The sequence below is a fragment of the Zeus faber genome (assembly GCF_960531495.2).
Source record: "Zeus faber genome assembly, chromosome: 18".
Classification (NCBI taxonomy): domain Eukaryota; kingdom Metazoa; phylum Chordata; class Actinopteri; order Zeiformes; family Zeidae; genus Zeus; species Zeus faber.
The window spans coordinates 31,162,266-31,177,265 of record NC_137210.1 but is presented as its reverse complement, the minus strand read 5'-3'; the positions used below and the strand labels follow the sequence as shown (position 1 = coordinate 31,177,265).

Below are 15,000 nucleotides of genomic sequence, written 5' to 3'. Positions count from 1 at the left end.
GCAATAGGTAAGCAGCTTGTTGTGAAGAAATCAACTGTGGGAGCAATTATTAGAAAATGGAAGACATACATAATATCCCTCGATCTGGGGCTCCACGCAAGATCTCACCCCGTGGCGTCAAAATGATCACAAGAACGGTGAGCAAACATCCCAGAACCACACGGGGGGACCTAGTGAATGACCTGCAGAGAGCTGGGACCAAAGTAACAAAGGCTACCATCAGTAACACACTACGCCTCCAGGGACTCAAATCCTGCAGTGCCAGACGTGTCCCCCTGCTTAAGCCAGTACATGTCCAGGCCCGTCTGAAGTTTGCTAGAGAGCATTTGGATGATCCAGAAGAGGATTGGGAGAATGTCATATGGTCAGATGAAACCAAAATATAACTTTTTGGTAAAAACCCAACTTGTCGTGTTTGGAGGAGAAAGAAAGCTGAGTTGCATCCAAAGAACACCATACCTACTGTGAAGCCTGGGGGTGGGAACATCATGCTTTGGGGCTGTTTTTCTGCAAAGGGACCAGGACGACTGATCCGTGTAAAGGAAAGAATGAATGGGGCCATGTATCGTGAGATTTTGAGTGAAAACCTCCTTCCATCAGCAAGGGCATTGAAGATGAAACGTGGCTGGGTCTTTCAGCATGACAATGATCCCAAACACACCGCCCGGGCAACGAAGGAGTGGCTTCGTAAGAAGCATTTCAAGGTCCTGGAGTGGCCTAGCCAGTCTCCAGATCTCAACCCCATAGAAAACCTTTGGAGGGAGTTGAAAGTCTGTGTTGCCCAGCGACAGCCCCAAAACATCACTGCTCTAGAGGAGATCTGCATGGAGGAATGGGCCAAAATACCAGCAACAGTGTGTGAAAACCTTGTGAAGACTTACAGAAAACGTTTGACCTCTGTCATTGCAAACAAAGGGTATATAACAAAGTATTGAGATGAACTTTCGTTATTGACCAAATACTTCTTTTCCACCATAATTTGCAAATAAATTCTTTAAAAATCAGACAATGTGATTTTCTGGATTTTTTTTTCTCATTTTGTCTCTCATAGTTGAAGTGAACCTATGATGAAAATAACAGGCCTCTCTCATCTTTTTAAGTGGGAGAACTTGCACAATTGGTGGCTGACTAAATACTTTTTTGCCCCACTGTATATATATATATATATATATATAGATAGATAGATAGATAGATAGATAGATAGATATATACACACACACACACACACACACACACACACATACACAGTATATAGTTACATCTCTCTCTCTACAGATAGATAGATAGATAGATAGATAGATAGATAGATAGATAGATAGATAGATAGATAGATAGATAGATAGATAGATACCAAATAATATACATACATACAATATTCCTATTGTGTGTGTTGCAGTGAACAGCGTGTTCTTCTTCGTGGGATCTTTAAAGTCGGGAAGAAGAGTCACGACGTTCTCCTGACGTCCTCCACCATCAGCTGGACCCCCATCACCCCCGAGACCCCCGGGGCCCCAAACACCCCCACAGGTAGCACCATCATCCCCGGGATCCCAAACACCCCCACAGGTACCACCATCACACCCGGGACCCCAAACACCCCCACAGGTACCCCGATCACACCCGGGACCCCCAACACCCCCACAGGTACCCCCAACACCCCCACAGGTACCCCCGTCACCAATGGAACCCCTACAGGTACCCCCATCACCCACGGGACCCCAAACACCCCCACAGGTAGTGCCATAACCCCCGGGACCCCAAACACCCCCACAGTTACCCCCATCAACTCCCCAGACCTCTACAGGTACCCCCATCACGCTCAGGTAATAATATATACACCGCGTTCCAAATTATTATGCAAATGATATTTTTCTCTGATTTTCCTAAATAGTCGATGCAAATGACAGTCAGTATAATTTATGTCATCAACTGTTAGGGTTTAATTCAAATGTTATTGAACAAACCTCCCAATGAAACCAGTATGTTTTCAAAAATAAAAAACTCAAAATGCTCTGTTCCAAATTATGTACAACAGAGTTTCAAAACATTTTATAGGTTGTAAATAACTGAAAATGGTCATTTGTTGAATTTGCAGCATTAGGAGGTCATATTTACTGAAATCAAAAGCTATATCAATCAAAAACATCTTAACAGGCCAAGTTACCTTCACTGTTCTTGCATCCATTGAACTTGTGAGTTTTTGGAGAGTTTCTGTTGAATTTCTTTGCAGGATGTCAGAACAGCCTCCCAGAGCTGCTGTTTTGATGCCAACTACCTCCACCCTCATAGATCTTTTGCTTGAGGATGCTCCAAAGGTTCTCAATAGGGTGGCGGTCAGGGGAGGATGGGGACCACACCATGAGTTTCTCTCCTTTTATGCCCATAGCAGCCAATGACACAGAGGTATTCTTTGCAGCGTGAGATGGTGCATTGTCCTGCATGAAGATGGTTTTGCTACGGAAGGCACGGTTCTTCTTTTTGTACCATGGAAGAAAGTGGTCAGTCAGAGACTCTTTATACTTTGCCGGGGTCATTTTCACACCTTCAGGGGCCCCTCAAGGGGCCCACCAGCTCTCTCCCTCCGGCCCAAAACATGACTCTTGCCACCTCCATCCATCTGCACCATCCAGGGTTGCACGGCACTCATCAGGAAACAAGACTGTTTGAAAATGAGTCTTCATGTATTTCTGGGCCCACTGCAACCGTTTTTTGGTTAGGGGTGGCCCAATAGTAGCTATATGCACAACTGCAAGCCTCTGGAGGATCCTACACCTTGAGGATGGCTGGACTCCAGAGGCACCAGCAGCTTCAAATACCTGTTTGCTGCTTTGTAACAGCATTTTAGCAGCTGCTCTCTTCATTCCATGAATTTGTCTGGCAGGAACCTTCCTCATTCTGCCTTTATCTGCACCAACCCGTTTGTGCTCTGAACGTTTTCGTGAAAATCAAATGTTTTCATACCTTGTCCAAGGCAGTGCACTATTTGAGGCTTTTCGGCAGCAGAGAGATCCTTTTTCTTTCTCATATTGCTTGAAGCCTGTGATTGCTTAATAATGTGAAACGTCCTTCTTAAGTAGTTTTCCTTTATTTGGGCTCACATGGCAGACAAATTATCACAGGTGTTTGAGATTGATTTCAGTGATCCAAAGAGCCCTGAGACACAATACCATCCATGAGTTTAATTGAAAAACAAAACATGTAATGTTTATGACACTTTAATCCAATTTGCGTAATAATTTGGAAGGCGGTGTAATGTTTCATATGTTATTGGGGTTGGTGAACAATCTTTTTATTATATTGAGTCACAAACAGCAAACAAATTATTTTAATGAAACAGTTTAACTAGTTAAATAGTTTAACAAGCTAGTTTAACATTGGAATAGTTATTTAACTAGTTAGGTTCACTTGATTAATATTCTTTTACCTAGCTAGTTAACGTTGGATTAGTCATTTAACTATTTAGGTTCACTCGGTTAATATTAATTTAACTAGTTCGTTTAACATTGGAATAGTTACTGAACTAGTTTGTTTCACTAGGTTAATATGTATATAACTAGTTAGTTTAACATTGGAATAGTTATTTAACTGGTTACTTTCACTAGATTAATAGTTATTTAAAAAGTTGGTTTAAAATTTGAATAGTTGTTTAACTAGTTACTTTCACGTCCTTAATAGTTATTGAACTAGTTAGTTTCACTTGGTCCATAGTTATTTGATTAGTTAGTTTAACATTGGAATATTCATTTACCTAGTTACTTTCACTAAGTTAATAGTTATTTAACTAGTTAATTTCACTGAGTTAATAGTTATTTAAATAGTTGGGTTAACATTAGACTAGTTGTTTAATAGTTACTTTCACGTCCTTAATAGTTATTGAACTAGTTCGTTTCACTTGGTCCATAGTTATTTGATTAGTTAATTTAAAGTTGGAATAGTTATTTACTTAGTCACTTTTACTAGGTTAATGGTTATTTAACTAGTTGGTTTAACACAGGAATAGTTATTTAACCAGTTAGTTTAACATCGGGATAGTTATTTAACTAGTTGCTTTCAATAGGTTAATGGTTATTTAACTAGTTGGTTTCACTGGGTTTATAGTTATTTAACTAGTTGGTTTAACATTGGAATTGTTGTTTAACTCGTAATTTTTCACAAAGTTAATAGTTATTTAACAAGTTTGTTTAACATGGGAATAGTTATTTAACTAGTTGGTTTCACTGGGATAATAGTTAATTAACTTGTTGGTTTAACATTGGAATCGTTGTTTAACTAGTAATTTTTCACTAGGTTAATAGTTATTTAACAACTTTGTTTAACATGGGAATAGTTATTTAACTAGTTTGTTTCATTGGATTAATAGTTATTTAACTTTTTTTTTTACATTGGAATAGATATTTAACTAGATGGTTTCACTATGTTAAGTTATTTAACTAGTTTGTTTAACATTGGAATAGTTATTTTACTTGTGACTTTCACAATGTTAATAGTCATTTAACTTTTTTTTTTTACATTGGAATAGGTATTTAACTAGTTAGTTTCACTATGTTATTAGTTATTTAGCTAGTACGTTTAACTGTTAAACCAGTTGTTTATATTGTTTATTTGGTTTGAATAAACTTGGGTTTGTTTCGCTGCTTCAGGAAACTGAACATGATATGAAATCTGTGTGTGTGTGTGTGTGTGTGTCCAGATGCCGTGCTTCAGGTGGTCTCTACATGACAGAGCTTCTGTTACTGGACCAGCTGGTACACACACACACACACACACACACACACACACACACACACACACACACACACGGTCCTCAGTGTGTCTGTGTCTGTGTGTGTGTGTGTGTGTAATATGCCGAAGCTCTCACACACAGAGACTGTGAAACCTCCCATGGATAACACCAACTGCCACACACACACACACACACACACACACACACACACACACACACACACACACACACACACACACACACACACACACACACACACACACACACACACACACACACACACACACACACACACACACACCTTGGTCTTGGTGTACATTCTGGCTCCACTATTGTGCTGAATTGACTCCCAAGATGGAGCCTGGTGTTGTTGTGATGATGGTTTGGTGACATGATGATGGATGAGATGAAGGTCAGTCAGGTCCAGGTGTTCTAGTAAGAGAGCAGGTTCCACTGGGTTCCTAGGAGATGAAGGTGGTCAGAGGTCCAGGTCTCCTCCAGGTCAGTTAGTTGTCATATATAGTTGGGTGTCATCGACGCCTCATCGTGGTGAAAGAGACTTCATGGATGGATGTCATGTTGACCACCCACCCCCCTGACCCCAGCCAGATGGAGAGAGGAAGGGGGAGAGAGAGAGATAAGTGAGTGTGTGTATTATATATCCAGTACAGACAGACAGACAGACAGACAGATGTAGAGTTGCTGACTCTGATGCATTTCCTTCCTGATCAGTGACTAAACCTGTAGACACATTTTGGATTATACGTGTGTGTGTGTGTGTGTGTGTGTGTGTGTGTGTGTGTGTGTGTGTGTGTGTGTGTGTGAGTGTGTGTGTGTGTGTGTGTGTGTGTGTGTGTGTGTGTGTGTGTGTGTGTGTGTGAGTGTGTGTGTGTGTGTGTGTGTGTGTGTGTGTGTGTGAGTGTGTGTGTGTGTGTGTGTGTGGTTGAACAGAAGGCTGAACAGATGGTCAGAAGGAGGGGGTGATATGAGAAGAGAGGGAGGAGGAGGATGTGGTAGAAAGTAGGAGGTCCCTCTAGTAACAGCTTCAGACAAATGTTTTATTGTTATTGTTATTATTAATGATGATTATTATTATTATTATTATTTTTATTATTAGGGGTCCAACCAGTAGGGAAAATTATCCGAATGAAATATAAAACTATTAGAAACACAACATCGACAGAAGCTACGAACACTGTGACGTAAGTACGTCACAAACATCTGGTGGTTTAAATTTCATCCACATACAAAGCAGATATTAGTGAAAAACTGACCATATTGGCCAAAATCACAGACAAGGTCCAATGCATTTATCGCCAAAATATGTCCAACCCGGCTCAAAGTAAGTGGAACACAACATAAGCTAAGAACCCGGTTCAGGTGTAGTTTAAACTGAAATTTCACTAGGATGTTGTGGTTTAAATTGTTGAAAATTGAGTGACAAACCGAAGAAATTTGAAAAACAGATTCATTTAGCTGATCCTGCTTGACTGACATGTCCCTATTCATAAACAGAATTAACAACATAAAATTGACAGTAAGATGCTTTATGACATCATCATTTTATTTACTATAAATTATATTTACAGTAGGATGCTTTATGATGTCATCATATTATTTACTATAAATTATATTTACAACAAGACGCTTAATGACATCCTCATATTATTTACGATAAATTATATTTGAAGTAAGACAGTTAATCACGTCATCATAATGTTTACTATTAATTAGATTTACAGTAAGACACTTTATGACATTGATGGGGTGATAATGAATGCGGTCAGTGCATACGCTCCCCAAGTTGGGTGTGAGATGGAAGAGAAAGACAAATTCTTAAGTGAGTTGAATGTAGTGGTGGAGAGCGTCCCCAAGGAAGAGAGAGTGATTGTTGGAGCAGATCTCAATGGGCATGTTGGCCAAGGGATCAGAGACATAGGTGACGAGAAGGTGATGGGTAGGTATGGTGTTAAGGAGAGGAAGGTGGAAGGGCAGATGGTGGTGGATTTCACCAAAAGGATGGAATTGGCTGTTGTGAATACGTATTTCAAGAGGAGGGAGGAACACAGGGTGACATTCAAGAGTGGAGGAAAGTGAACACAGGTGGACTACATCTTATGCAGGAGGTGCAATCTGAAAGAGATTAGTGGCTGCAAAGTGGTGGTAGGGGAGTGTGTTGCTAGACAGCATCGGATGGAGGTCTGTAGGATGACTCTGGAGGCCAAGAAGAAGAGGTAGAGAGTGAAAGAAGAGCCAAAGATAAAATGGTGAAAGTTGAAAAAGGAGGAGTGTTGCATGCAATTTGGAGAAGAGGTAAGGCAGGCAATACATGGGAATGAACGGTTACTAGATGACTGGGAAACAACTGCAGAAGTGGTGAGGGAGACGGCCAAGAAGGTACTCGGTGTATCATGCGGGAAGAGGAAGGAGAACAAGGACTATTGGTGGTGGAATGAGGAAGTACAGGAGACCATAGAGCAGAAGAGGCTGGCGAAGAAGATATGGGATAGTCAGAGAGCTGAAGAAAGTAGACAGGAGTAAAAGCTGATGCGGCACAAGGCGAAGAGAGAAGTGACAAAGGAAAAGTAAAAGGCGTACGGCGAGTTGTATGAGAGGTTGGGCAGTAAGGAAGGAGAAAAGGACTTTTACCAATTGGCAAGACAAAGGGACCAAGCTGGGAAGGATGTACAGCAGGTTAGGGTGATGAAGGATAATGATGGGAATGTGCTGACCTGTGAGGAGAGTATGTTGAGAAGGCCGAAGGAGTACTTTGAGGAGTTGATGAAGGAAGAAAATGAGAGTGAGAGAAGAGTGGATGATCTGGTGATAGTGAATCAAGAAGTGCAGCAAATGAGCAAGGATGAGGTGAGAACAGCATTAAAGAAGATGAAGAGTGGAAAGGCAGTTGGCCCAGATGTCATACCTGGGGAAGCATGGAAATGTTTAGGTGAGATGGCGGTGGCGTTCCTAATATGACTGTTTAACACCATCCTGGAAAGGGAGAGAATACCAGAGGAGTGGAGAAGAAGTGTACTGGTACCATCTTCAAGAATAAGGGAGACGTACAGAGCTGTGGAAACTACAAGGGAATAAAGTTGATCAGCCACAGCATGAAGCTATGGGAAATGCTAGTGGAGGCTAGGTTAAGAGGAGCGGTGGGGATCATGCCAGGAAAGGTTACTACAGATGACATGTTTGCTTTAAGAACGCTGATGGAAAAGTACAGGGAAGGCCAGAGGGAGTTGCACTGAGTCTATGTGGATTTAGAGAAAGCATTTGATAGGGTGCCAAGAGAGGAAGTGTGGTACTGCATGAGGAAGTCGGGGGTGGCAGAGAAGTAGGTACAGGATATGTATGAGGGCAGTCAGACAGTAGTAAAGTGTGCAGTAGGCGTGACCAAGGCATTCAAAGTGGAGGTGGGATTGCATCAAGGATCAGCTCTGAGCCCTTTCTTGTTTGTAATGGTGATGGACAGGTTAACAGATGAAATCAGGCAGGAGTCTCTGTGGACTATAATGTTTGCAGATGACATTGTGATCTGTAGCAAGAGTAGAGAGCAGGTGGAGGAGAGCCTGGAGAAGTGGAGGCATGCATTAGAGAGAAGAGGAATGAAAGTCAGCAGGAGTAAAACAGAATACATGGGCCTGAATGGAAGGGAGGGCGGTGAAAAGTTGAGAATGCAAGGAGTGGAGGTGGAGAAGGCGGATGAGTTCAAGTACATGGGGTCGACCATCCAAAGCAGCAGAGAGTGCGGGAGAGAGGAGAAGAAGAGAGTAAAGGCAGGGTGGAGTGGGTGGAGAAGAGTGTCCAGAGTGATGTGTGACAGAAGGGTTCCAGCAAGAGTGAAGGGGAAGGTGTACAGGACAGTAGTTAGAGCAGCCATGTTGTACGGTTTAGAGGCGGTGGCACTGACAAAAAGGCAGGTGGATGAAGTGGAGGTGGCGGAGTTGAGGATGTGGAGATTTACATTGGGAGGGACGAAGATGGACAGGATTAAGAATGAGGACATTAAAGGGACAGCTCAGGTTGGACAATTTGGTGAAAAACTGAGAGAGGCCAGATTGAGATGGTTTGGACATGTGTGTAGGATAGATGAGAGTTTGGGAGAAGGAGGCTGAGGATGGAGCTGCCAGGCAAGAGGAAAAGAGGAAGCCAAAGAGAAGCTTTATGGATGTGGTGAGGGAGGACATGCAGGCGGTTGGTGTCAGGGAGGAAGATGCACAGAACACAAGGTATTGGAGGCAGATGATCAGCTGTGGCGACCCCTAACGGGAGCAACCGACAGGAGAAGAAAAATATATTTACATCATCATATTATTTACTATAAATTATATTTACAGTAAGACGCTTTATGACATCATCATATTATTTACTATAAATGATATTTACGGACATCATCATAATATTTACTATAGATGATATTTACAGTAAGACGCTTCATGACTTCATCATATTATTTACCATAAATTATATTTACAGTGAGATGCTTTATGACATCATCAAGTTATTTACTATAAATTATATTTACAGTAAGACACTTAACGACATCATCATATTATTTACTATAAATTATATTTACAGTAAGACACTTAATGACGTCATCATATTATTTACTATAAATTATATTTACAGTTATATGCTTCATGATGTCATCATATTATTTACTATAAATGTGCAGGTTCTGTTCAGAATGTACATTGGACTGTGCCCAGTGTGCGGCGTAGACTCCGCCGCTCTGTAGTGTTTAGAGCAGCAATTCCCAACCTATGGGCCGCGGCCCACCAGTGGGTATTGCACGTGGGCTGCCAAATCATGGGCAAAACACATTGATTTTATTGAAAAAATTTATAAAAAAATATTAATTACAAAAAAGTTTTTAAATGTAAAAAAAAAAAAAAATCATTTCATGGTATTTTTTCTTTAAAACCTTCAAACATGCATCACTGATAGATAGGAACTTATGTTAGGGCGTACTATGTCCAAGCTGGACCACGATCGACGTGCACTTGTACATTTTTGAACTTGAGGTGGTAATCAAGTAATTAAGTGAATGAGAGGAAAAATGCCCTTGGTACATCATCCACAAGCCAAGTCCCGGCGGGACATTGGACAGGCAGGACAGCCCCTGTCAAATAAAAAAGGGTTTGGAGAAAGTCCAGCGCTGAATATTTATCATTGGAATTTTTTTGGACAGGCACGGAAGATGAACCTTTACCGCTGTGCGTGGTGTGTTCTGACATTTTATCAAAGAAAGCTCCGAAGCCATGTCAACTGCACCGTCACCTCCAGACAAAACGTTTATTTTCCGTTTTATGTGAGGAGATGGGTAGCGACCATGAGCAGCTTCTGTTACACACTGAAGTCCGGTGGCTCTCAATGGGGAAGGTACTGGTACCACTTTTTCAATTGCTTGATGAATGAGGGTGTTTTATCTCAACACAAAGTTTGAACTCGCATATGGCTTAAATGATTTTGAGTGGATGGCTAAATTGGGATACCTGGTCGACATTTTCAACCACTTAAATGGACTCAACCTCAGTCTTCAAGGAAAAGCAGTGACCATGTTCAATGTCGAGATTAAAATGGAAGCGACCATAAGAAAAATGAATACGTGGGCCAGGCCAGTTGACTGGTCAAACTTTGACTCGCTTTAGAATCTGTCCGATTTTTTGGCAAAGGAAGGAATGCGGCTTCCTGTCAGCGTGATCAATCATGTCAAAGAGCACCTGCACAGTTTAAGGACCAAGCTGAATACTCCCACATCCCCGATGTGCAGTGCAGCTGGATGGAAAACCCCTTTGCCAGCTACAGTGATGACACCCTTGCAGGCCTGAGACTTTAGAGAAGGACAATCTTATGGATCTCTCCTACCTGACAAACTTTTGGCTTCATGTTGCTTCTGAGTATTCGATCTGTCCAACAGAGCTGTGTGATTTCTGATGCCTTTCCTGACGACGTACCTCTGTGAGACTGGCTTTTCAGCGCTTGTAGCATTGAAAATAAAATACAGGAATAAAGTGAATGTTGATCCAGATCTTCTCCTCAGACTGTCGTCCCTTGAGCCAGACATCAAGAATTTTGTGTCTGCCATGCAGCATCAGCTTCTCATGAGGTGACTTCATATTCATGTGCTCCTGTTATTGTTAGTTTTACCTTACCAACGTGACACCAAAGTTCCATAGATATAAGGCTATTTTTAACCTAGTTCTTTTTTTGTTTTACCACTACTGCAATGTATGTATGAGAATGCATTTGATTGAGAGAACGCACTGTTTGGCTCCTGTATTACTTCTGGTTAGATGTGGGCCAACAACACTTTTGAAATTTTCAAGTGGGCTGTGAGTCCGAAAAGGCTGGGAAACGTTGCTTTACAGATTACAAACTATACATTTACATGTATATTTATGTACTTTCTTACCTGGTAGATGTCTGTACATCTGTTCCATTGATATTTTATCTCTTTTGTCCCCATTGGTTTGCCTAGGGTAAGAAGTCACCACTGAAATGATTACTATCGTAAACCTCCGTAAATACGTCACTTCTACCATGTGACATGAACAGCCAATCGTACAGCAGAGAAATAATCATGTGACACCAACATCCAATTAGTATAGAAAAGAAACAACCATGTGACACCAACAGCCAATCGTACAGCAGAGAAACAACCATGTGACACCAACAGCCAATCATATAGCAGAGAAACAACCACGTGACACCAACAACCAATCTTGCATTAGGGATACAGGAAGCACGCAGCAGGAATAGGCCCCTCAAAGCTGACGCTATTGGTCTTCCTAAAACATCAATTTGAACTGGAATTCACCCTCCTCCCAACCCGAGCTGGGCGTGGCCCCCATCCCAGCAGAATGAGAGCGATTAGAGAAAGAATCCCCAGTAGGAGAGAGTCCCTCAGTCCGATCCAAACTTCTCTGCATGTAATCACAGAGCTCAGGTTCTGGAACCTCGGAACCTGTAATATGTACCAAACACGACTAAACTGGACCCCGTGTGTTGCTGCCTGCAGCTATATTTATTATTATTATTGTTATCATTATTATTCTTATTGTTATAATTATAATTGTTATTATTATAATTATTGCTACTACTACTACTTTTGCTAATAACAACAAATAACAACAACAACAACAATAATAATAATAATAATAATAACAACAATAATAACAATAATAATCATAAATAAAGCTGCGGGCGCAATATACGGGGTACATTTTAGTCGTATAACTGAAGAATTACATTTTGAAGATTTTCCGCAGTGATACATGAAACTACACGGCCTGGTTCTCACCCCAATTTGGTGTGTGTGGCGGACAAACAGGCGTAATCAAGCACAGGCTGCGAACGTCAGCACGGTTCCCTTTTCTCGCGGCCACCAAGCTGCCTTGAATCGGACCAATCAGCGTGCCCGCACGATACAGAGTTGTCATGATGCAGAGTCGTCCTGAGGTAGAGTCGTACCGATGCAGAGTCGTAGCGATGCATAGTCGTCCTGATGCACAGTCGTCCCGATGCACAGTCGTACCGATGCACTGTCATAGCACAGTCATCCCGATGCACAGTCGTCCTGTATGATGACATCACTAGTTCTAATATTAATATATTCATAGTTCTAATATTGTTTAGAACAAATATGGCTCCAATTTAGCTTAAACACATCATTGAAAGCAGTGTTCAACTACAGTTTATCTGCAGATTCATTCCTGAGAAGGTGAATTGGTAACCTGCATGTCTTTTTGGTCCGAGCACTGCAACTTTGTCCAACCTAAATTGTAATTCTAAACTGGGATTATGTATTAAACTGGTTTATGTAGAAACAACGATTCCGTTGTGTCCATGCGTGAGCTTCCTGTTACCACCACTTCATAATAGTCTGGAGTTATAATTTTACAATGATTCACTTACATTACATTTATCATTAGACAACTCATTATCAAGTTGTTTCTGTGCTTTTTAGTCATTGTATTGTTATACCAAAAGTACACATTATTTGCAATATACAACATAATATGTATAACAGTATATACACAACTTACAACACAAACAGTAATAAGGTTACCTTTTATTGTAATTACAAGTAATATACAGACTTACGTAAGTGATTTTTTCAAATGTAGTGGTGCTTTGTCTTTAACACAGTTGGTGAATCTGTAATGCTCTCTGGTGAGAAAACAAGGTCATTGTGAAATTCATCAGATGAAGTCTGGATGCAGAAGTAGAAGAAAGGTCTTTTGTTGGGCTTCCCATATTTTACATTACATTTAGCAGACGCTTTTATCCAAAGCAACTAACAATTGTTCAAACACCGACGGACACAGCCATCAGGAGCAACTAGGGGTTAAGTGTCTTGCTCAAGGACACTACAGCATGCTAGCAGGAGGAGCCTGGGATCCAACCAGCAACCTTTACCAGCTCTACCTCCTGAGCCACCATCCCCGTATTTGATGACCCATATTTGATGTCAGTGATGCTGTATGAATAACAGCAACATCATCCTTGAAGCACAGTCTTTTTGCTGGTGTTGCCATGTTGTCTGCCATTTAATTCTAATGAATGATTTTGTTGTGACACCCAAAGCACCAGATTTTGGTCAAATTTAATCGGTTTTTCGCTAATTAATGCTTCGTATGTGGATCGATTTGGACGAAACATGAACCACGAGATGTCTGGGAGGTCCCTGTTCTAATGACACCTCAATTATGTCTTTACCTCTAGCAATTGTCCTGTTCCAGACACTTTAAGCCCAAAGATTTTGAGAATAATAAAAATGGTGGGGGGATGAAGACTTTCCAGTCCTCAACATTATGTATCAGTAATGATGAAGACTTTCTAGTCCTAAACATTATGTATCAGTAATGATGAAGACTGTCTAGTCCTAAACATTATGTATCAGTAATGATGAAGACCGTCCAGTCTTTCCTCTGATAACCTTCTTCCAGCGGCACACGTCGTCGTAGCAATGCAGGAAGCATCTGCAGGCTCTGATTGTCTGGTTGTTCTCTCCTCTTTGGCAGCCATGTTGTTTTGTCCCCCCAGCCCCCTCCTCCCTCCCCCTGCAGGAGGTGCTGGCCGTGCGGCTGCAGCGCAGGGTGCGCGCCCTGCAGACAGGGGGCACCGTGCGTGGCCTGAGCCTCCTCCTCTGCAGGAGGCGCGGCAACACGCTGAGGGAGGAGCAGCTGCTGCTGCAGAACTGCTCCGAGGAGTTATGCACAAGCTGGAGGAGCAGCATGCACAGCCTACTGAGAGGTGCAGCTCACACACAGCACACACACACTGCAAACACACACACTGCAAACACACACACTGCATACACACACACTACATACACACACACTGCACACACACACTGCACATACACTGCGCACACACACACTGCATACACACACACTACATACACACACACTGCCCACACACACTGCACATACACTGCGCACACATACACTGCAAACACACACACTGCATACACACACACTACATACACACACACTGCATACACACACACTGCATACACACACACTACATACACACACACTGCGCACACACACACTGCATACACACACACTGCATACACACACACTACATACACACACACTGCACATACACTGCGCACACACACACTGCATACACACACACTGCATACACACACACTGCACCCAGGACACACGCACTGCACACACACTGCACACAGGGCACACAGACACCGCACAAGCCCTGTCACCTCTGAGGAGCCGTTGCCATAGCAACCAGTGAGTCAGACGCAGTAATCTGATCCTCCTGAGACAGAGTTAGCAGATTTACAGGATTAACCTGGATTAGGGCACACTAAACAGGAAGTAGTACACATTACACAGGAAGTAGAACACACTACACAGGAAGTGGTACACACTACATAGGAAGTAGTACACACTACATAGGAAGTAGTAAAGTGAAGTAGGAAGTAGGTATTAGTAGAAAGCAGTGAGAAAGGATGTGTTACTAGATCTGATTGGCTGCTTGTTGATGCAGGCATGATGGAGTGATACAAGCTGCTCCTCCTCTCCCCCCCCTTTCTCCTCCTCCTCTTCCTGCTCCTCCTCTTCCTCCTGCTCCTCCTCTTCCTCCTGCTCCTACTCCCCTCGCTCCTCATCCCCTCCTCCTTCTCCTCGTCTTCCGCTTCTTCCATCTCCTCCTCTTCCTCCTTCCCCCATCCTCTTCTTCATCCTCCTTCTCCCCCTCCTCTATCTCCACTTCCTCCTCCTCCTCTTCTCTCCTCATCCTCCTCT

The 15,000-nt window shown here is 42.2% G+C and overlaps 1 protein-coding gene across 1 annotated transcript in view; it reads left to right on the top strand.

Moving 5' to 3' along the window:
* The window catches only part of cerkl (CERK like autophagy regulator), a gene marked incomplete at both ends in the record, with an annotated part of 32,239 nt that overhangs the window by 2,940 nt on the left and 14,299 nt on the right, over window positions 1-15,000 (top strand). The window contains 2 exons of the mRNA XM_080018998.1: window positions 1,397-1,527; window positions 13,775-13,984. Of these exons, the coding sequence (XP_079875124.1) occupies window positions 1,397-1,527; window positions 13,775-13,984 (341 nt within the window). The remainder of the gene's footprint in view (window positions 1-1,396; window positions 1,528-13,774; window positions 13,985-15,000) is intronic.